The sequence below is a fragment of the Panthera onca genome, chromosome B3 (genome assembly GCF_046562875.1).
Source record: "Panthera onca isolate mPanOnc1 chromosome B3, mPanOnc1 haplotype 2, whole genome shotgun sequence".
NCBI lineage: Eukaryota > Metazoa > Chordata > Mammalia > Carnivora > Felidae > Panthera > Panthera onca.
The window spans coordinates 107,067,170-107,089,162 of NC_138344.1; the positions used below are offsets into that span (position 1 = coordinate 107,067,170).

The following is a 21,993-nucleotide window of genomic DNA, read 5'->3' on the forward strand; positions in this document are numbered from 1 at the left end:
ATTAAATTACTAAACACCAGAGAAATTAAAAGTTGCAGCTTAAATAAACCTTATCAGATATTTAGTGGAGAAAATGAAACTATTGGGGGGTTGGGGGGTATGGTTTTTAAAATTCCACCACTCCATTATAGTCATTGTAGAATATTTGAATTCCTACCCAAAACAGTAAGATAAAGAAGACTACACAATCAATGTTACCAGTTTATAATTCATTCCCTTCTTTTTATGTTTTTTACTTTATAGATCATATTCTAATCCAATTGTTTCAGTCAATATTGACATTTTTCATGTTATAAACATAGTTTTTAATGGCTACATATTACTCTATCAGGTATACTTAACTATAATTTAACCACTTACCATCGTTGAACATTTAGGTCATTTTTTTTTTTTCAGTGTAAACCTTGCATATAATGTTTTGTCTTATTTTAGGGTTATTTCCTAAGATGCAAAAACTCCAAGGGGTCCAATGTTATATTTTAAAGCTCCATTGTTCAAACTGCATTCCAAAGGTCACACTAGTTTACACTGTAACCAGCATCTTAACTGCCCAAATGCCAGAACAGAACTTTAAGAATATTTCACTAGGGTTGTTTTGGTTTATAAGTTGAGATGATCCAGAAAACCATCAAAAAGAGAATATGTAGAGATAAAGCACTTGGCTGACTGTGTACATATTTTAGTAAAGCCTCAATGTTAAGCCAGAAGCCATTATTCATATCCGTGATGTCTTAGACATGGGAAAATGCTTCTAATTTTTGCAACATAAAAGAAGTATGATGACAGTGACAAAACTGAATGGCTAGACAGACATGCTGATCTGAAAGATAGAGTGAGGATTTGAACATTGTACTCAGTTTCCATTTAGACGTCTCAATGTTTTTCACTCTGAATTTGGGAGTTTGCTGTATTTAGACATATTTTTGTAAAACCAGAAAGTAACAGAGAGCAAGTTTGAGATTGCTAAAATGTATGCCACTACTGTCAGAAGTTGCGATTACATTTATCTTTATTGAGCTATTAGCTTGATTATATTTTCTGTAATAAAGGTTGTGTTGTAATATAAAAATTAAGAATAAGTGTTTAATTTATTTGGGTAATTAAAATACAAATTCTTTTTGGAATCTTACAGTGTTACAACTTTTGCTTATGGGAAAGTTACTTGCTTTTCATGTTTACTAAATATGCAACCTATACTTGTTTTCTGCTGTTCAAAAGTGAAACAAACCTTAAACTTTTGGATCAGTATCATCTTGATAACTTGCTCATTGACCGAGAAACTCTACATAGGTCATTCTAAAAGCAAATTATTCAGTATATTCCCATTTGTAACACTGAAAAGCCTCCTTGCTTTAAATTCTTAGAAGGGAAGTTTTTCTTAAGAAAGAATGGATAATTTTAACTATAACATAAAAGAAGGGTGCTAAAATTGAACAACGATGTTCCTTTAATCTCATGCTTCAGTGAGAGATCAGAGCCCTTCTGGAGACTTGGTTTACATACACATAATATTGAACCAAATTACCTTCTCAATGTCAAATTAGATAGAAGCTAACATTTAGATAGTTTTTCTGGTTTAATATATATACACCTAGACTTTGGAATGTTAAATTTAAGGAATAACCCTATATAACATTATAAATATTTTAATAATTTGTTTAGGAAAATTAAAACAAACTAGTAAAGATTTATTGATAAAAATAACTATTAATTTTTGTGATGCGATACCCTTTAGAATATGTTTATATGGAAAAAAGAATTTTGGCATTTCACATAGGAAAATTTTCCAGTTCTTAGTTTTGTAACTCTGCTTTTTAATTTTTATGTTCTAACGTATATCCAAAATCTACCCGTGTGAGATTATAGAAGTCTTTTCATTGTTAAAGCATAAAAGTTCCTACTTATACACATTATATATCCCAAGTTCAAAACTGAATTCTTCGTTCACTGTGTTTAGCAGTCTGAAAATAGATGTAAAAAAAAACAGCTGTGACATCTAAAAAGTTTCTAAATTCTTTGATCAGCTCTGATAATAGATTAAAATTAAAAATTTTAATTTTGCAATTAAAAATGTTTAAGTTTTTGTTCTTAATCAGTACAACTTATTTTTTCAACACTTTTATTTTCTTTCTGATTTTGTAGTCATAACATGTAAAAGTCATACATGGTTTTTAGAACACTTAACTTTACATACCTGGTGGTCTTTGTGTATAAAAGTACAGTGGAACTTTTTGTTAGTGACAATTGAAAGAAGACTCGTGTGTGTCTTGAGAGAATATATTAAAACTTGGTTTAAGAAATGATGAGCCAGGGCACCTGGGTGCCTCATTTGGTTAAGTCCGACTCTTGATTATAGCTCGGGTCATAATCTCATGGTTTGTGAGATCAAGCCCCTTGTGAGGCTCTGCGCTGACAGTGTGGAGCCTGTCTGGGATCCTCTCTCCCTCTTTCTCTGTGCCTCCCCAGCTCATGTTGTCTCTCTCAAAGTAAATATACTTCAAAAAAAAAAAAAAAAATGCTGAACCATGTCTTTGACTCAATAGGAGATGTTGCTGTACCAAGTCTTAACTATCTGCCAGTCTGCTTCTTTTTAGGGTAAGCACTATAGAATTAAGCACTTTTCAAACTATAGGATTACACAAATGTTTTTACTTCTCTTATTTTTACTGGTGATGTCATTAGTTAGAACACGAAACTATATAGGCTAAGGACAAATTTGGTTCTTTTTTGAGCCGTTTAATTTTCATCTTTTCTGTGACCACATTTCTTGAATGTGTGGACTGAAAATGTAATTTTATACCCTTTATACCCTTTTATGATGAAAAGAGAAAGTGTATGCCCTACTAATGATGGGTAAGAAAAAGTTGACGGTCTCGGAAAGTATGATAGAACTTTCATACTTTATCTAACCTTATTTACATATGCAGTTTTCAGAAATGATTGCCAATGAAAACCTACTCTTGGTTAGTGTAGTATGCAAATAGTGTGTAGGGAAAAGAGAGGTTCTTCTCTTTTTTTAATGTTTATTTTTGAGAGAGAGAAAAAAAGCAGGGGTGGAGCAGAGAGAGAAGGAGACAGAGGATCCGAAGCAGGCTCTGCACTGACAACACAGAGCCCAACGTGGGGCTCGAATCCCAAACTGTGAGATCATGACCTGAGCCGAAGTCAGACGCTTAACCCACCAAGTCACCCAGGTGCCCCTCAGAGAAGTGGGGTTCTTCTTGAGTAATTAGTGTGTTTGAACTAATGCAGCCTGGGAGGTGGTCAGATAACCTTGGGATTTGCTGAGTTCTACTTATTTTAAGAAGACTCCATCCTTAGAGACCGTAAGTTGTCAAAAGTCCCTCAGAAGTGGTTACTTCTGCTTTAAATTTAGTGTGCCCATCCAGTAGCTATAAGGTAGTAGCGGAATAGCTTCCTTCCTTCCCTTTAAAACTTGGCACACAAATAGTTTTGTGTAAAAGTAAAAAATTATAATGTCTCTTCACAGCTGTGACATCTTATGAAGATCTTGGACTCTTTGCATTTGGATTACCTGGAAAGGTAATTTTTTTTTTCTTTACTGTCTCCAAAATCTATACAGGCATTTTTTCCCTTCCATTTCTAATTAAAAGAGACAAGTATATCCAAGAGAAAGAAATTCAGGGGAATGAAAGGAAATGAAGGAAGACAGAATGGTGGGAACAGGAAGAGAGAGAGAAGGAATCTCTCTTTCTATGTGCTTCTGGAATCAATAAATTTAACACTTAAGTCTATTTTTCACCCTAATGAAGGAGAGGGGTGATGTGAATAATTTTAAAATTGTAACAATGACCTGTTTTAAGTTTTTTAAATTAATTTTGGTAACATTAACTAATCTTCATAAACATAGGGAAAAAAAGAAGCATAGAATTAAGATTATAGCATGACTGTAAAACTAATCATTAGATTATATCATTTATCAGCTGAACAATGCTAAAAAATTATATAGCTATTCCCCCTTTTATAGATGAGGAAATTAAGGCCCAGAGAAATGAAGGGGCCTATTTGTCCACAGTTACTTAAAGCTAATATTATGTTGTAGAACTTCAGACTCTAAATCAACTGCTCTTCTTCCTCAGAATAGAAATAACAGCAATATTAATTGGGCATTGACTTGTGATAGGCATATTAAACTAAACTGAGAGGTAGAGAAAACAATGTCTTCTTCCACAGGTAATCAGGAGTTAAATATTTTTGTTAGTTCTGTAGTACTTTATTTTTGAAGATCTGTCGTACTTCGAAAACCCATTTTCATGTGGGTTGCAAATAGGACTTTTTCTTTCCATTGTCAATCTGTTGTTTATGTTTTTTGTTTGTTTATTTTGTTTGTAATCTTAAAGGATACAGTATCTGTAGATGGCCAAACCCACTTCTAAGAAGTGAAAATGGGAGGAAAAAGATCTAGCTATGTAACAGGGGAAACAACCCTGGATTTACATTCACATTAACTTTGTTCTTAACATACAAAAGGGAATATCTAAATCATGCTATGTAGCCTCATAGTTTGGACTGTGTCTTAACGACCTGCAACTTGAACAAAATGAAGAGTATGTTACTTGCAGGTAAAGGGTTTTGTTAATCATCCTAGTACCAGTTTCTCTTTCCTAAAGGTTGGGATGTTTGGTATAGTCATGGTCAGTTTCCTGCATCCACTTTAACCAAGCGAGAAGAAAATGTTATTTATATAAGAAAACTCTTATTAATTTAATATGATCTATAAATATGACTCTAAGCATTATCACTGTTATTTCACTCTAGTATTTCCTGCATTCCTTGAATAGCAGCAGAGTCTAAAAAAGCATGGACTATTGGGAGTCCCCTTTTCCTAAAACTCTAGATAGTTGCATTATCATTATGTATGTGCACTCAGTCCTTAGTAGGCAGGTACATAGAAGATTCTCTAAATGAGGAGTTGTTGTTTGTTTGCTTTTTTTATATTTCCTCTCCACCTCCACAATTGGGTTCAAACTTTCCTATTTCCTTCTTTCCAGACATGATACAGATATGGATATGCCATAAGATAACATTGCTCTGAGAATTAAATATTTTTAAGTTTTTTGGACTTTTTAAGAAAGATTTTAAAAATTGTCTATAAATCCATTTATTTGCTCACCAAACAAGTATTTATCAGGTCAATACCATCTGGCATGCACTATACTGGTATACTAGTAGGCTGTGAAGACCTATAGGTGGACAGACGTACTGACTTTCTAGATCTTAAGTGCTTAAATGCAGCCAAAAATGGAAACATAATCATGAATAAGTTGATATTCTTTTTTTGAAATATATTAGTAGAAATCCAAATTTCATGTATGACTGACAATAGATACAAATTGCATATGAAAAATAGTGTGCAAAAGTTCAAAATAGCCTTTTCACAAATAACTGTGAGGTTTTGTAATTTTTAAATGGGTTGATACACAAACTTTCTTGTGGACATGTTAGAGTGGCAACTACTACATCTTCAAAGACACCTCTCATTAATCCTGCTCTGCGAACCCCAAGTCCTCTAGGGTTTCCAGGATAGGCAAATGCCGTGCCACTGTTGGAATTTCTAGTAGAGGTGAGTCTGAAAGGTGATCTGCTCCCAGTCCATGAACTGAGTTATCCTACATAGCTAGTCCACTCTGAGCATACATTGGGGGTACAGATCCACCAAAATTCATGTGATTGAAAGGCCCAAGTGGAAGCAGAATGTTTCATCATTTGCTCTGAGTACATCTGATTACTAAGAATAGATAAAATGTCTTGAGTTCCCCAGGAATCTCATCAGAATCACAAGCCATCAAGCCCTACAATCTGAACTTAGTCCTTAGGCATATTTTGTTTGGCTTAAATTTTTTTTATGTTTAACTAATTGCCCGCTAAGATTTATGAAATTTTGAAAGAATTCAGTTTCTGACTTTCCTTGAAAAATTAAGGGAATGGAGAAGATCTAGCTACATCGGATTTACTTTCTCACATGCCAACAACTGGCCAGAGCTGAGTAGTAGTTGCCCCATTTTGAAAGGGGAGGAGTTCTCCGATAGACTGTGGTCTTCACAACCTTCTGTTGTCTTACACTGAGTCCGCTCTATTATTAGTGAGTTTGAAATAGTTTGCTTAAAATTTCAGGTCTGGGATGTGTGGGCTCTAGAGTTTTCTGCTCTAGACTTTTTCTGGGACAGGATGTCCCAGGCCTTGGTGTATGCCAAGCCGGCACACTCAGAAGACTAAATCATTTCCTTTTATGCAAAACAGCATTGGCCCAGCACACCTCAAGCTGTCGCAGTCTACCTCTTAAAGCAATGTCACATTCTACCTACTAAAGCAGTGGAAAGGGGAGAAGGAGACCAGATAGATTTAATTTCAATTTTTTGGTACTTTGATAACCACCAATTACTAGCTCTTTAACACTTTTAACTGTTTGAAAATGACTGCCAAGAAAATTTTCAAAACCATTCTTTATAGTAACTGTGGAACTATTAAAGAAAGGCTTTTTATGTGATGATAATTCGTTTTATGTATTACAAATGGCTGACAAAATGTATTCTTTTCGGTTTCTCTTCACTCAACCTCTACATCTGTTTTTTTTAGTAATAGTTGTTGGATTTTAGTAAAATACTGATCCTTTTCTATTATTTCTTTCATCTTCTGAATATATTTGTTCTTTCATAGATGGTGGTAGCGGGCACCATCATAATTCAGAATATTGGAGGTAAGCAACTGAAAGTGAACTGCTTATGCATAAATGCGATGGAAATGATTTCTTCATTTTGGTTATTGCCCGACTATGGGTCTAGCTGGGAGCCTGAATCTCTGCAGACATAGGTATCTTCAAAAACCCTCAGTGTGGTCCTCATTACTCTCTCTCTCTCTCTCTCTCTCTCTCTCACTCTCTCTCTCTCTTTTAGATCCTTTTTATTTGCAGGCCTTAGGGGACAATAGCTTCTAAATTTAGTTTCAGGTAAACCCTTAATTTAAATTCTTGTTATTGGGTCTGCAGCACACCTCTAAAGCATTGACTTTCTGTTAGTTGCAATAGTTGTAAGACACAATTTGGAAAACTCTTCAGATGATTCTAAACTATTTCCCCTCTACTTTTGTCCTAATTACCCCATTGGCAGATACTACTTCAGAGAGAGTGATGTTTCTTGGGCTGTGAACAATCCGAGGTAGACAAGCAATATCCTCTTGCAACCAAGAAATTTAAAATGACAAGGTAGTTTTAAAAACAAACAAACCTGAAACAAATAAGAACCATTCTCACATTTACCTTGTATCTTGTTTTCATTAAAAAAGACCCCAATAATTGGGGTGCCTGGCTGGCTCAATTGGTTAAGTATCTGACTCTTGGTTTTGGCTTAGGTCATGACATCACGGTTTGGGAGTTCAAGCCTTGTGTCAGGCTTTGCACTGACAGCTTGGAGCCTGCTTGGGATTCTCTCTGTCCCTCTCTCTTTCTGACCCTCCCCCACTCACACTGTCTCTCTCTCTCAAAATAAATAAATAAACTTTAAAAAATCCCAATACTGAGAACCATGTAGAAATGAAAGTTACTGTTAATTATAGACAGTTACTGACTAAATGTATTAAACATTTCAATCCAAAATGGAATATTTTCTGTCCCTCATTATTCTGTCTGATTACTAAGAACCATCACATTTTGTTTAGATTAGGTCGAACTATTGTTTGGCATTTTATGTAGAATTTTCAATCCAGGAATTTGGATCTAAATTTGTGACCCTGCCAAAATGCCTGCTGTTATATTCTTGGTATCCTTCATTTTGATCCTTTCCTTGTTCTCTAATCTTGTATCTAACTATTATTGTACATGATATATTTTAGAACTTGTTATTAGATATGAAGTTATTTCTGTGTATGCTTTTCTCCCTTACTATATATGTGCGTGTGTGTGTGTGTGTGTATATATATATGTGTGTATATATATATATATATACACACATATATATATAATCTTTATTTTTGAGAGAGAGGGAGACAGTGTGAGCAGGGGAGGAACAGAGAGAGAGGGAGACACAGAATCCGAAACAGGCTCCAGGCTCGGAGCTGTCAGCACAGAGCCCAACATGCGGCTCGAACTCATGAACCTCAAGATCATGCCCTGAGCTGCAGTCAGATGCTTAACCAACTGAGTCACTCAGGCATCCCTCCCTTACTATATTATAATCTCCTAGGGCGAAGACTATCTCTCATTTCTTTTTGTATTTCTAGAACCTAGCACAATACCTGGGGCATGATAGACCTTTGCTGAACTGAACAGAGCTGAATATTATTTGTATGAGCTATGTCCAAGTACTTTTTAATATTCTATATATATTTATCAAGAAAAAGAGAAAAAGGAATGGTGAGCTAGACTACTCATTAGCTTTAAATATTTGAAAAGCTGAACAAGAAATTAAAAGAAAAATGTTCTAGAAAAAGAATCTCCTAGAAAGGATTCTTGCATCTGGTAACAGATAAATCATTAATTTTCTCAACTCTAAGTATGTTGATTTGCTTACTTGCTTTATATTATAACCTTTTTAGAAAAAAGTGAGAGGCAGTCACAGCAATTTTTGATGTCCCTCAAATTCAGCAAAGCTGATAATGCTGCTTTAGTTTTTAGAATAATATCCTAATGATTTTCTTCACATTGGCTAAAAGTTTATTTATTGAAAGCCCACTAAGTAATAACTGAAACATATTTCTAGAACCATTTTCTGTTGTCTTAGCCAGATATGCATAAATCATTCCTTTGTTATAGTAGAAGTCGAAGCTTGCTCTTGTGAGCAGATCACTGGGTTGGAAGTCAGGGGCCTTGGATTCTGTGCTCTGGCTCACTCACTCTCTTGGCTTCAGTTTCTTCTTAGTTAAATTGCTGTGGGAATAGGATGGGAAACCGGGAGCTTATTAAGGTCCCTTCTTACTCCAAAATTCAAATTCCACACTTTGGGAGGGCATGTTAACTCCTTCAGAATATTGAAATATTTTTATTACAGGTAAGTTCAGTAGGAGGGTTATACTTGGTTCAAAAGATGACTTGGTCTTTTCTTAGGTGTCTCTAACAAATCTGCAACTATCGCTCTAAAAGCTTTCGTGGATGTTGTTATCAGAAAAAGGGAGTCTTGGTTTTTCAACTACCTGTCAGGGCAGCTGCTGAGCCTCTGGGGTTAAAGTCTCGGGACTCTGGTCTTAAGAAGTAGTTTTTTCGTTTTTGTTTTTGTTTTTTTTAACATTATTTTGAGATAGAACGCATGCGAGCGCATGTGCGCTTGCCTGAGCTGGGGAGACGAGGGGAGAGAGAGCGAGAATCCCAAGCAGGCTCTGTACTGTCAGCCTGAGTGCAACGCAATGGCTCAAACCCACCAACTAAACAGATCGTGATGTGAGCCAAAACCAAGAGTCAGATGCTTAACTGACTGAGCCACCCAGGTGTATATTTTTGATTGATGCAAGTTGGTTCTGTGGAAGTCCTAAACGAGTACTTACTAGACTCTGTATGCTTGAGAAGCCCAGCATACTTATCCGGGACGTTCTTTACTATGTTGTGCATATGACTTATTTAATGTTATTTCCTCAAACTGGATTTTGCCTTTCTCTTTGTCAATTAGAAATATGTTGGATATTTATAAGATGATATGAAGTATATAGCATCACAGATAGAATTTTTGTACTTCTTACATGCCCATCTGCATGTAATTTGGTTCCAGTAGCATTTTCGGAAAGATAGGATGATAATTATTGGTATAAATGGCTGAGTTTTTGTATTGATTATTTAGAACTAAAAAATGACTATAATAGATCCTCTCTAGATCAGACATTCTACTACACATTTTAGTTGTACTTACAGCAACTCTTCAAGGGAGATGATGTTATCCTCATTTTACAGAGGAAGAGGTCAGTGTGTAGAGGGAATAAATAACTTGCTTACATTTACCCTTTAATAAAGCTGGGACTCAACTTCACTCTCTCTACTGCTAAAGACTTTATTCTTTCTGCTGTGATATAGTAAGTGTTTGAAAATCTGTGAAAATACTAAATGTTGAGGATTTTTAAAACTCCTTGGGGATAAGAACTATGTGTTTTCATTTGTTTTCCTAACTTGACCTAATTTCTAGTAGAGAAACTCAATAAATAATATTTGTTGAATTTTAAAAGTTCTACTTAAAAGCCTAAGATTTTGCCTCAAAGAGACCATTTTATATACTACATTAATGATGGAAAGAAATTTGAAAGCCCAGAGAATGATTTGTAGATTAGAATTATATAAAAATTAAAAGGCTGAAAGTATTGAGAGTTAGATCTTATTTATATAAAATAGAATTAAAATATTTTGAAATCTGTTATTTTGAGGTTAGGTAATCATATTTTATTTTATTTTATTTTATCTTATTTTATTTTACTTTTAAACATTTATTTATTTTTGAGAGACAGAGACAGAGCATGAGCAGGGGAGGGGCAGAGAGAGAGAGGGAGACACAGAATCCGAAGCAGGCTCCAAGCTTTCAGCACAGAGTCTGATGCGGGGCTTGAACTCACAAACCCTGAGTTCATTACCTGAGCCGAAGTCCAACGCTTACTGACTGAGCCACCCAGGCATCCTGGTAATCATATTTTAGATTAATGCTTCTTAACTCTTCTAGTCTTTGTAACATTTAAACATTTTTCAGTTTTCTTAGGATTCTGTGCTCCTGATGAATCTATGAGAAATATGGAAGAGGGAGATCTTTAAAGTCAAAATGATCATGAATTGCCCTTTTTAAAAAAAAAATTTTTTTAACATTTGTTTTTGAGAAAGAGAGAGCATGAGTTGGGGAGGAGCAGAGAGAGGGAGACACAGAATCTGAATCAGGCTCCAGGCTCTGAACTGTCAACACAGAGCCCGATTATGAATTGTTCTTGATCAATATTTGTTACATGGATGTGTCAGTAAAGACCCAGCGTATCCCCTACATCTCTTTATTACATAAATCCAAGTAATTTGCTCATTCATTTGTGTTCTTAGTGTCTAGCATATAATAGACATTTCATAAGTAATATTTATTATGGGAAAAAAGGAAGGAGTAAGAGGAGGGAGAGAAGGAAAAGCCAGCGGCCTGGCTTGGTGCTTCTTTAGGAGGAAGAGAATTGATTAACTGGCAAGAGCGACCATGGAATATTATAAGTGAGGATATAGCTTCTTTAGGAAAGAATTTACTGTCAGAAAACCTCTTTCCCCCAGGATCAATGAGGCACCAAGTATTAGTCACAGGGCACTGATGTAGTCTAACAAATTGATTGGAAAAATATAGTATCTTTGAATAATTTCTAAGCTTTATGATAGAAAAAAATGTGACTCACTAAATATAGCACTCTTATTCTAAGCTTTTGGAAACGTTTGCCTTTGGAATATGGAAAGCCCTCCAGTAAAATACTACTTCGAGGCAATTCCTTATCTCCTCCCAACACTAATGAATTCAGGGCCTGAAATAGGCCCCAGCAATAGCCCCCGGCTGGCCATTTCGTCAGGAGCTGGAGTGACATTCACTCAGAGTCATTGCTGCTGGGACACAAAGTCGGTAAAGAGACATCTGGAAGTTTTAATATTTAATGCTAGTACCGGCAAGAGAACTCTGGCTTAGGGTTTGAATTTGGTGGGCTACTAGTAAAAAAAGGAGTAAGAACTGTAGTGGCAAATAAGTGTAGGTAATTTCCACATAGTCCTTCTAGCATTTTTGCATTATGAGATTCTTTTCCTAAAAACCAAAGTAAGTAGTTAGTTTCACATTCATTTGAATTCTCAATATAGACCACTAGGTAGGCTAAAATATTGCTAGAAATCAAACAGTAAACCCCAAGTCATTTTTAGTCAAGCCAGAGAAAGTCCTGTGGACTCCTAGAAGTGCATGATAAAGTGAAGTTAGTTGATGTTTTTTCTGGTTTTGTATTTCAGTCCTCTCAAAGTGTGGAAAGGTAAGTGACTCCAAGGAGTACGTTAAATCCTTACTTCGCTCTTTATAAAATAAGAAGGACCACTATGGCTAGCATATTCTTTATTTAGTTCTTTAAAGCCCCAATTCCTTAAAGGAGATTAAAGATTGAATCACTGCTACATACTGTGAAAGGAGAACCTAAACATTAAGTAGTCTTACTGAAACTTCCTGAAAGTGCTAGAATGATCCAGATTTTCCAGTCTGGCACAGGCCCTACAAACCTACAAGACCAACAGTCTTGATTAACACCTCAGTTTGGCAATCTGTTTTAAAAGAAACCCCACAGCCCTTGTTTGTACACAAACAGGACAATTTCTAAATCTCATTGTCAGAAAGGTATAAATAAGATCGTTTTCAGTTGAGATCTATAAAAATTTCAAAGTCTCAGTATTTGTAAAATTCATGATTTAATGTTAGATAAATTAGAAGCTATTTATTTTTATTTTCTGCCTGTATTTTTGTTTTTGTAGGATGATGAACTCATTTTAGATGTACTAGTTTGTATTGTCCCCTGGGAGACTGGGATTGGACGTGCTGTTTCAACGCCATCTGCTGGTCAGCTCATCTGTGGACATACTACAGCTTTTTTGAACCTGAACAGTATGTCCAGAAATTCTGGGAAGCACTGCCTTAGAATAGGAAGGATATAGGAAATTTGGAAGGAGTTTTTTTTTCATAAATACATACTTTGACAAAATTTACTGGCAACATGTCACTTTAAAAAGGTTTTGAAAGTAATATATTTCTTAGTAATGATTTTTTAAAATTATTTGAGTGGATAGTGGTAGAGTGGATGCATAATGTTACATTAGTTTCAGGTGTACAACTTTAAGTGATTTGACATTTTTATTTTGTTTTATTTTATTTTTAAATTTTTTTTAACGTTTTATTTATTTTTGAGACAGAGAGAGGCAGAGCATGAACGGGGAAGGGGCAGAGAGAGAGGGAGACACAGAATCGGAAGCAGGCTCCAGGCTCTGAGCCATCAGCCCAGAGCCCGACGCGGGGCTCGAACTCACGGACTGTGAGATCGTGACTTGAGCTGAAGTCAGACGCTTAACCGACTGAGCCACCCAGGCGCCCCAACATTTTTATACATTATTCTATGCTCACCACAAGGGTACCTAGCATCCGTCCTGTTATATTGCTATTACAATATCTTTGTATTCATTATGTATTCAGTGTATGTATTCATTATGCCATTTATACCCATGACTCACTGAAGTTCAGTTAGGGGATTTTAGAATAGTAAATATTCTGGTCCCATTGTGTTCAAATTTGAGATCTTGATAAATGATAATGATATACATTTTCTTAGGGTTATGGGAGAAAATTTCCTCCATGTATTTTGATTTCCATTTGTGTGCAAATTAAGGAAGTGACATTTTTCAGGATTGTAGAAAAAGAGATTGTGTTGTGTACTATTTTGAGTGAGGATAGCCTTTCAGTGGCATTTGGACACTTAGGAGGAATACTGGGTTAATAAGACATGTTGAATAGAATAAACCAGTTGCTATCCATGACTAAAAACATGTTTGAAGTAAAATTGAATCTCTCAGACGGAAAGGCAAACTTATTATTTCCTCCCATAGTACATCTGTTTAGGGCTGGCTGACTAATCCTTTGAGAAGTTGCTGAACTTCCTCCAAGTGCTGAAAACCTAATTCTGTTTTAAAAATAGCTGTATGTAATCTTATCTTCATACGTGTATTTTAAGAGTTTAACAAAAAGGATAATTATTTTTACAAACTAATGATTTGTTAGACCTAGATTCCAGTTGAGGCTTTCTTTCTTTTTTTTTTTTTTAAGGAGTCCTGGGAAAAGTAGTCCAGAAGAATACAGGGTTTTTGGGAAGAGAGATTGGTCTGTTGTTTTTTTTTTTTTTTTTTTTTTTTTTAATGTCTTTTTTTTTTTTTTTTTTTTTTTTTTTTTTTTTATTTTTTAATATATGAAATTACTGTCAAATTGGTTTCCATACAACACCCAGTGCTCATCCCAAAAGGTGCCCTCCTCAATACCCATCACCCACCCTGCCCTGGTCTGTTGTTTTAATTTTTTTTTTTTTTTTTTTACATTTCAGTTTGATGTTAATATCTCAAATATGTGAGAATAGGAAACTTTCTCCTGTGAATTACAATAATAGCTGTAGATGCATTAGAATCATAGAATCATGCAACAGGGTCCCTCATGAAACTCCTTGGCTTGTCTGAGAAATCTTGTACTAATAACTCTACCAAACCAGCTACAAAGCTGAAATAAATTACATTGAAAATACATGTCAAAGTGAAATCAACCTAAGTGTTTTTAAAACTTCTAACTAATTTCTTTGAACTCCAGCATTCATAAGCAATTTGTTATTGAAATGCTCATGACAGAAGAAAAAATAATTCTAGGGAGTGGTCCTTTTCATAGACTACCCTTATTTTTTTCTTTCCTGTGGTGGATTCTTCTTCACTTTGCTCCTGCACTTTTCCATAATAGTTAATGGTGCAAATTTCTCAAGCCAGACTGGCTGTTTATACCATTACCACCTTGGGCAAGTTACTTCTTTGTGCCTCCATATCTTTATCTGTGAAAGAAATACCTCACAGCTTTGTGGTAAAGGTTAAATGAGGAAATAACTTGCAGATCACTTAGAATACTGGCCAGCATGGTATAGGCATCCCAAACCCGAAAGTGTTCACTGTTCTCATGGTTCTTCTCTCACAGGTCTCTTTCCCCTGTTCTGTATTTCTGGCATCTCTTCCTTCAGTGTCTATGTTCCCAGCTCATGTGTTTCTCTTTTATGATTAGAGCAACCAATATTAATAGCTTACTACTTGCTATTGTCTAGTCAAATTTTACCCTATTTTAGTCATTTCTTAATATAACACTTGGTTCTCCGCATGGTTTTCAAAGAATACTTTCAACTTCTGTGTTTTGATTGGGTTGACAGATTTTTTTATTTCCTTCCCAGGGCAGTTTCCATTGAATGAGTTCTATTAGTTATGTTTAAAATGAAGGAGAAAAGAATACTTAGTTAGTTAATGTGGTAAAACTAAGTGATTTGTAATGGCTTGAATACCTGTCATCAAGGTATGTCCTTTAGCACCAATTCTGGCTTGGTAGTGTGGGGGCCAGAATCACTTAACTATAACCATGGCTAAAATGGATGACCCTGGTACCGCTATTAATTTAGAGTACAACATGGTGCGTCTTGTGTTAGGAGTCTATGCTGTGTATGGATGTCAGCAAAAATCATTTACAAATTCTTGCTTATGAACTGTCTCTAAGATAGGTCTTAAAGCACTTCCTTATGTCATTAATAGAAGACATGAGACAAAAGGTGTGGCAGGCAGCTGTTTGATCTAGTGAACCTTTTGGTTATAAACAATGGATGTATGAGCTCTCCTGTTGATAATTATATCTTTAAAACTTTTTTTTTTTTATTGAGCTAGTTGTCCTTTTTATGTGAATCTAATTAAGATGTATTTCCTAAGTTAATATATATTTGGTAGTCTGTTTTGCTTCTTCTCTGTATTATATATAATATGTTAAGGTGGTAGTCCTTGCATGGAAGTTTACTTGTGGTTAGGAAAAAATAATGAAGACAGTGAAAAGGATAATGTCTTTGTTTTCCTTGCTTAATCATGGGGGCTTTTCCTCATCAGGAGCTCTGTGGTTTTGTAGCTCTTAAAACAAACACCAGCATTCTCTAAGAAAGAAGCAGTATTTACATGTTTTATTATATCTTGTATGCTGAGATCTCTTTTTGAGAGAGAAACATATGTTTGGTGAGTTCATGTTTCTTGAAATATACATGATTCTTCAGACTGGAATGTAATGAAATAGGACTCCCATTTGAAAACCAAAGAGTTAAGGCTACAATAGAGGATAAAAGTGATCAAATGATTAGCCAGGGGCTAATAGAAATTCTGGGAAGAATGACAGATTGTGTATTAGAAAGAAATATGATATCATATTCATTGAAGCTTTTACAACTAAAGATCTAAAAGAAATAATAGAAAATTACTGAAAGAGATGAATGTCTGAAACTTTAGAAACGCACGTGGTGTTGGATTAATCCAAGCAAGAAAGACTGATGGGCGGATAATAAATTACAATTGTATAGGAAGTCTGCATTCCTTGTGTTCAAGGTACTTTTGTCTCTTTTTTTTTTTCCTTGCAAGATATATTTAAGCAGCTTGCCAGTTGCAGAAAATTCAGCTCATGATTTTCAACATCATACCATATGTGTATGATTCTTTGGAATAGATAAAGTATTATAAACAAGACCCCAAATCCTTGAGTGAAGGAGGTTAATCTAAACCTTCCTTCTGTTCTGTGCCAAATTGATAGCATTTTTCCTTTTGAATGAATGATACAGAACACCTTTTCACATACAATCAATTGCAATGCCCCAAAACTAAAAGAGTTTGAAGAAATGCCCTGTACTTCTGTTGGGCAAAAAGCTATACTTCAACAACCATACTAATGCGGGAAAATAAATAGTCATAAACTGGAAAATGTGTGTATACATAATGAATTTTCATTGAGGAGAAGTGAGTATTTACTTAGCTGTTCTAAATTTTATTTTGCCATGGGTACGTTACTTTACTAAAAAAAATTGTGTATGTGTGTTTGCATGTAATTATTGTCTATCTTCATATAAATTTATGTACAAAATAGTATATTTCCTTTTTTTATTTCTCCAGTGGTCACATAGTACTGTAATAATTGTGGAGAAGTTCAGCTACGTTTACACATGTTGTTTGAGAAAAATGCATTCTCCTGTTTAAACATTTGAGCCTTTTAATCAATTTTTCACCAGATTTTTACCATTCAGACTTGGCATTCATTTGTGTTCTTAGTTTTTGTAGGTCCAAGGAGAAAGTAAAATGTTTCCTGAAGTATAAATAAGTAATAAAATTAACGTGCGTACAGAGTACACTCTTTATTCTTCTTGGACATACTCTTGTTGGCCCTTTTTTAATATATACTTAATCTCTGGGGGAAAGAGAGATTATTACTCTGTTAAACTGAAGTTCTGACTCTAATCATCTGGGTTTCTATGTACTTAAACATGTAAGCTTAAACTCAAGTATTTACATATAAATGAGTTCTATGTTCTGTAACCATATTAAAATATTTCCTAATATATGATGGAAGGTTTATAGGATTTTTTTTATAGCTGCATCAGAAATGGGATCATTATTAAAATGCTTTAAATAGTTGTTTCTTGGATCCCGTCAGATCAAATGTAAGAAATAATGCTAGCTTCAGGTTTTGATTACATAATACAGATGAGCTCTGTTAATAAAATGGAATAAAAGTTGTAAGTTTTGTCCATTTAATATGCTTAGCAGTTACCACTGAATCTTTTCTAATTAGTTTTAGAGGACAATTAAAAATGTAACTCATTATGCACTTTATTTTTATTTTATAATAACATGTGCATAATGTGTTGGGGGGAAGCAAAGAAATGGAGAGGAAGGGAGTGAGACTTCTTTGGGTGTGTGGGGGGGGTCTCTCTCTAGTACTTATTAAACTCCTGTTTCTGTATCAGTTGTTGCTAAACTAACCTCTAATGCCTTGAACAGGGTTGATAACATACAAACGTGTGCAAAACATCAAAAAATTTTTCATTTATAAATTCCCTGTAATTAAGACCCTTCCTTTTACCTAAATAGTTTGTCTTGGGTTTGAAATGTAAACAAAGCATCTATAATGAGCTACCAGTTATTCTCTACACAGTTATTTATCTCCATTCCTGGTGTGTATATACCTTTGGGATAATGCAGTATGAGTTAATCTTCCACATGTTGTCAAAGCCCTAATGGACATCTGTGTTTCTGTATAAATTATTCTTTAAATGGTTAAGAAGTATAGAATTCTAATAGAAACTGTTTTTATCTTTTTTTGCAGCTATGTCATCATATCTTGTAATTATTAAAACAGAGCTTCCTGCTGCTATTTCAGAATTTTTGTCAGGAGGCCATACTGGGTAAGAAAAAATATTTCCCGTTGTGTCCATTAATTTATTAATTCAATAAGTATTTATTCATGATATGGCATATTAGGCAAAGACAGGAAGGAACTGTTTCTTGGAGAAGAAAAAAGGAGAAATTTCTTCTTTCAATGAAAAAATGAGGTGGGGAATGAGGGTTAGTGAAAAGTCCTGCCCGTAAAGGTCTTAAACAAAGGAGGGGAGTGGTTAATAATGCTGTCGCTTTTCAGCAAACCACAGTGATAAAGTTACAGCCACACTTGTGAATTTCTATTCTAAAGCAGGGTTTGAAAAAATAAATGGTTTGCAGGGATTTAATTATTTCATTTCCTGTTTTTTAACAATATTATAAACAATACTAAACCACATTATACTTCCTTTCTCCCTTATTTAAAAAATACTGGGTTCTAAAGACTATTGACTCATCTCTTTTTATGGGAAAAAAACAATTCTGTTTTTCCTTGCACAGGAAAAGAAACTTTGTGAAGAATAAACTCGAAAAGACAGAATAAATTCTTTTAAATGTCATCAAGTTATTTCACATAATTTCTAAACCATAATACAAAAACCTATCAGACTTTTTGATGTAAATATTTGGCTGTTGTGCTCTAATATGTGAACTTGTTCTGGACTGAGGGGCAAGTTTTCAAAATTAACTTTTTAGCTTTTGCAACTTGGCTTCCATGAAAAAACTCTACTTAGACAACTGCTAATACCTATTTATAAGGAAAGTATGGTGTACTTCAGATCTGAATAGGAATCGAAGTCCTGCATGATTTTTCATCATCAGAAACTATTGTGCCTTTGTGTAGTACTTTACAGTTTATAGGGTTTCCACATTAATTATCACATTTGGTGTTCACAACTGCCTCATCTACAGCTTTATCTAGTTACTGTTACATTTTATGCTCTTAGTTTGATGAACAATTGCTATAAGAAATAGCTGTATTAAATTCACTTTTGCATCGCTGTGAAAATAATGAGGACAACTTCTATTCAAAAAAATTCTATGTGACAGCTTTATTTTAAGGTTTAGGGCTAAGAACTCAAGGCCATGAGAAGTAGAATCAGGAATGTTAGACTAAGAGTAAGGAGATATGTTCTATCCATGTGACATTCAATGACCTCAAGAAGTTTTACTTCTTTTGGCCATATGACTTAATTCTGTGGTTTGGGTTTCTTCACCTGGCTTAATGGGGGTACCAGTGTTCTTAAGAACAACTTCTTAAGAAAGTTGTTGATATGATCAAACAAGATATTGTATATACAAATGCTTTTTGTAAGCTGATAGCATAGTGTAAATGTGGGGAATTAAGAAATTCCATAATGTTGTGTGTCAAATATACCTGCAATTAAAAATAAAAAAATTTCAATAATAATAACTACATGAAAGGTGAATTTGCCCTGTTTGCTCTGCCAGGAAGGTCAGAGTCAAATTTGAATGTGTTGCATAAACTGTTAATCCTAATAGTTGTCACATGTGCTTTGCCTTTTTCTTGCTCCTGAATTTGGCGACTTCCGTTTAAATTTTTATTGTCATATGTCTTTGTGGAAAGAGAAGGAATAAAAACGCATATAAAATTTTAGAAATAATTAAGGTAGCATAAGACAGAACTGCCATTAAAATTTAGGTCTTCTTTCTGTAAATGCGATACTTTTACCATAGCTTCAATTTAAATCAATTGCAATTTGGTTGGGATTTTTTTCTGGTTTGTCAAAAAAAAAAATAATAATAAACTCCCATCTTATTCATCTTAGTGGAAAATTGATTACAATGGTATTTTTATATGTCAGAAATTGATTTTTAAAACTATACTTCAAAATACTGTGGCCAGTTTGTATCATCTCGGTTTTGGAAAATTGCACATCTCTTGGACAGCGTCATCTTGTTGTACATGAAATGTACATTTGCTTACTTGGGACTTCAGAATTTTGAAGAACATTAATAAGAGACTATATTAGTTGGTCAGAATATAGATAAATCATTAATCTTTAAAGCTTGATGCTGTAAAATAATTAAGAAACAAATGTTATGGTAATTAACAACTGTCTAGGACAGTGTATTTTAAAAGTTACGTAACACTATTTCTTCTGAGTCAATATGATATTGATATGCTTTTATTTTAGGGTTTGACAATAAATTGCAGTTAAGGTCTTTCAGGTGTGCTTATTTTCTGTGAGATTTGATGTACCTTTGTGAAATATAAACCTCTAAAAAGATGTTATCAAAAAGAAACCGTATGTTCACAATATTCTGATTTCAAAAATTACTGTTAGAAGTCAGAAACTATAATACTTAATCCCAAACTTGTATGAGGCATTGGTATTTTTCACAGAATAATTTATATTTTAAAAATCTATGGCTGTTAAAAGTTGGAAGCTCTCTGTTAACATTTAATGATCTTGTCAGGGGAATATGATTGACACAATTAAGTTGTCTTGCATTTGAGTTACATAATTGATATGGGATGTGAGTAAGATCCTAATTCAGAACATATGATACTCTTGTTCCATTCTATTCGAGAATGAAATTAAAGCAACTTATAAATAAATCTGGTTTTCATTAAAATATGGAAAAAAGCATCTGCATGCCAAAGCATTTGCAATACAGCTAAGGATTTAAACTCTATATTTCATACTTGGAACATTTTTATCATATAGGATTAAATCCACAGATCAAACAAGTTTTTTAGGAAGTATAAAACTTTTTACTCTAATTCTTTTGGCTTAAAGGAATGTATATTTAGATTACAGTAGGAAAACAGGGGTTCGGTTAGATAATTCTTTTTCCCCCTTAGGAAAAAATTTAAGGTTAGTATATTCTTCTAAAATTTTGATTTATAAAAGATGCTTATTTAATAGGTGCTTTTTGAGATTATGTTTTACTGGTTTGTATTTCTCAGGCTGGGTTTTATTTTGCAAGTTTAATCACCTCTGTTCTTTGGAAACTATCCATCGCCAAACACAACTCAGTTGACTGTGACATGCACATCAAATCTAAACTAACTTTACTGTGCATTACTATATTGCCTTATGGTTGAATGGTAAAGAAAAGCACTGTATTTGCAATTGGCTTTATTAATGTACCTTAAGAAGAAATGATTACCCAGTAGCCAAGCCAGGGATAGAGAAACTATATTTTGCAATAAAGTTTTATTTGTTTGTTGGTTATTTATTTATTTACTTTGAGAGAGAGAGCTTACGCCAGCAGGGGAGGGCCAGAGAGGAAGGGAGAGAGAATCCTGCACTGTCAGCACAGAGCCTGCTGTGGGGCTCGATCTCACGAACCGTGAAATCATGACCTGAGCCGAGATCAAGAGTTGGACACTGAATTGACTGAGCCACCCAGGCACCCCAATAAAGTTCTTTTTATATCAGGAATTTAAAATCCAGTCCTGTGAAGAGGACAGTTTAAAGGAAAGCACCGTTCTGAGAAAAAGGAGGCAGTATCTGAGGCATGTGTTAGTATCCACTAACATACCATAACTGTGATTCTGAGGGACTGCTGGGAGGAGGTGACATTGTCTTTAGTCCCACGGTTAAGTGCTTTGGGCAGTCTCATGGCTTTTGGACATGAGTGAATTGTGGTCTGATATAGTTGTAATACGTTATATAAGTTGTATAAGTTGTAAACTTCAGGACTTAAAGTGTTCCTTTATTCTTACACAAGAGAAAAGAGTCTTTGGTCCTAAAGATCAATATGCCCTCTGCACAACTCCACCTTCGTGACAGTAGGAACAGCAGAACTGTCAGATGGAATCTGCTTTGGTGCTCCTTTGGGTCTTTTTTCTCCTGACACTGCAGTGGTCTGGGTCTGATATTGGGTCCCAGAAGGAGCGTGGTTTTAGGCAGAGAGCCCTGGGCTTTTTGCAGTTTTCAGAAATTTGGTGGCCAGGTGTTCCTCAATGAGGGATATTTTGAAGTTCTCATTTTGACACTTGAATTCAAGAGTGACTAGAAGAGGAACATGCCCAATATCATTTTGTATTCTTTTTTTTTTTTTTTTTGACATTTATTCCTTTTTTGAGAAAC

General features: G+C 34.6%; 1 protein-coding gene across 8 annotated transcripts in view; it reads left to right on the forward strand.

The window, feature by feature from the left end:
• The window catches only part of SLC38A6 (solute carrier family 38 member 6), a 74,426-nt gene that overhangs the window by 13,097 nt on the left and 39,336 nt on the right, over positions 1-21,993 (forward strand). For all 8 annotated transcript variants that reach the window (XM_060619983.2, XM_060619977.2, XM_078448175.1 and 5 more), the window contains 3 exons: positions 3,491-3,543; positions 6,679-6,718; positions 17,880-17,958. In XM_060619983.2, the coding sequence (XP_060475966.1) occupies positions 3,491-3,543; positions 6,679-6,718; positions 17,880-17,958 (172 nt within the window). The remainder of the gene's footprint in view (positions 1-3,490; positions 3,544-6,678; positions 6,719-17,879; positions 17,959-21,993) is intronic.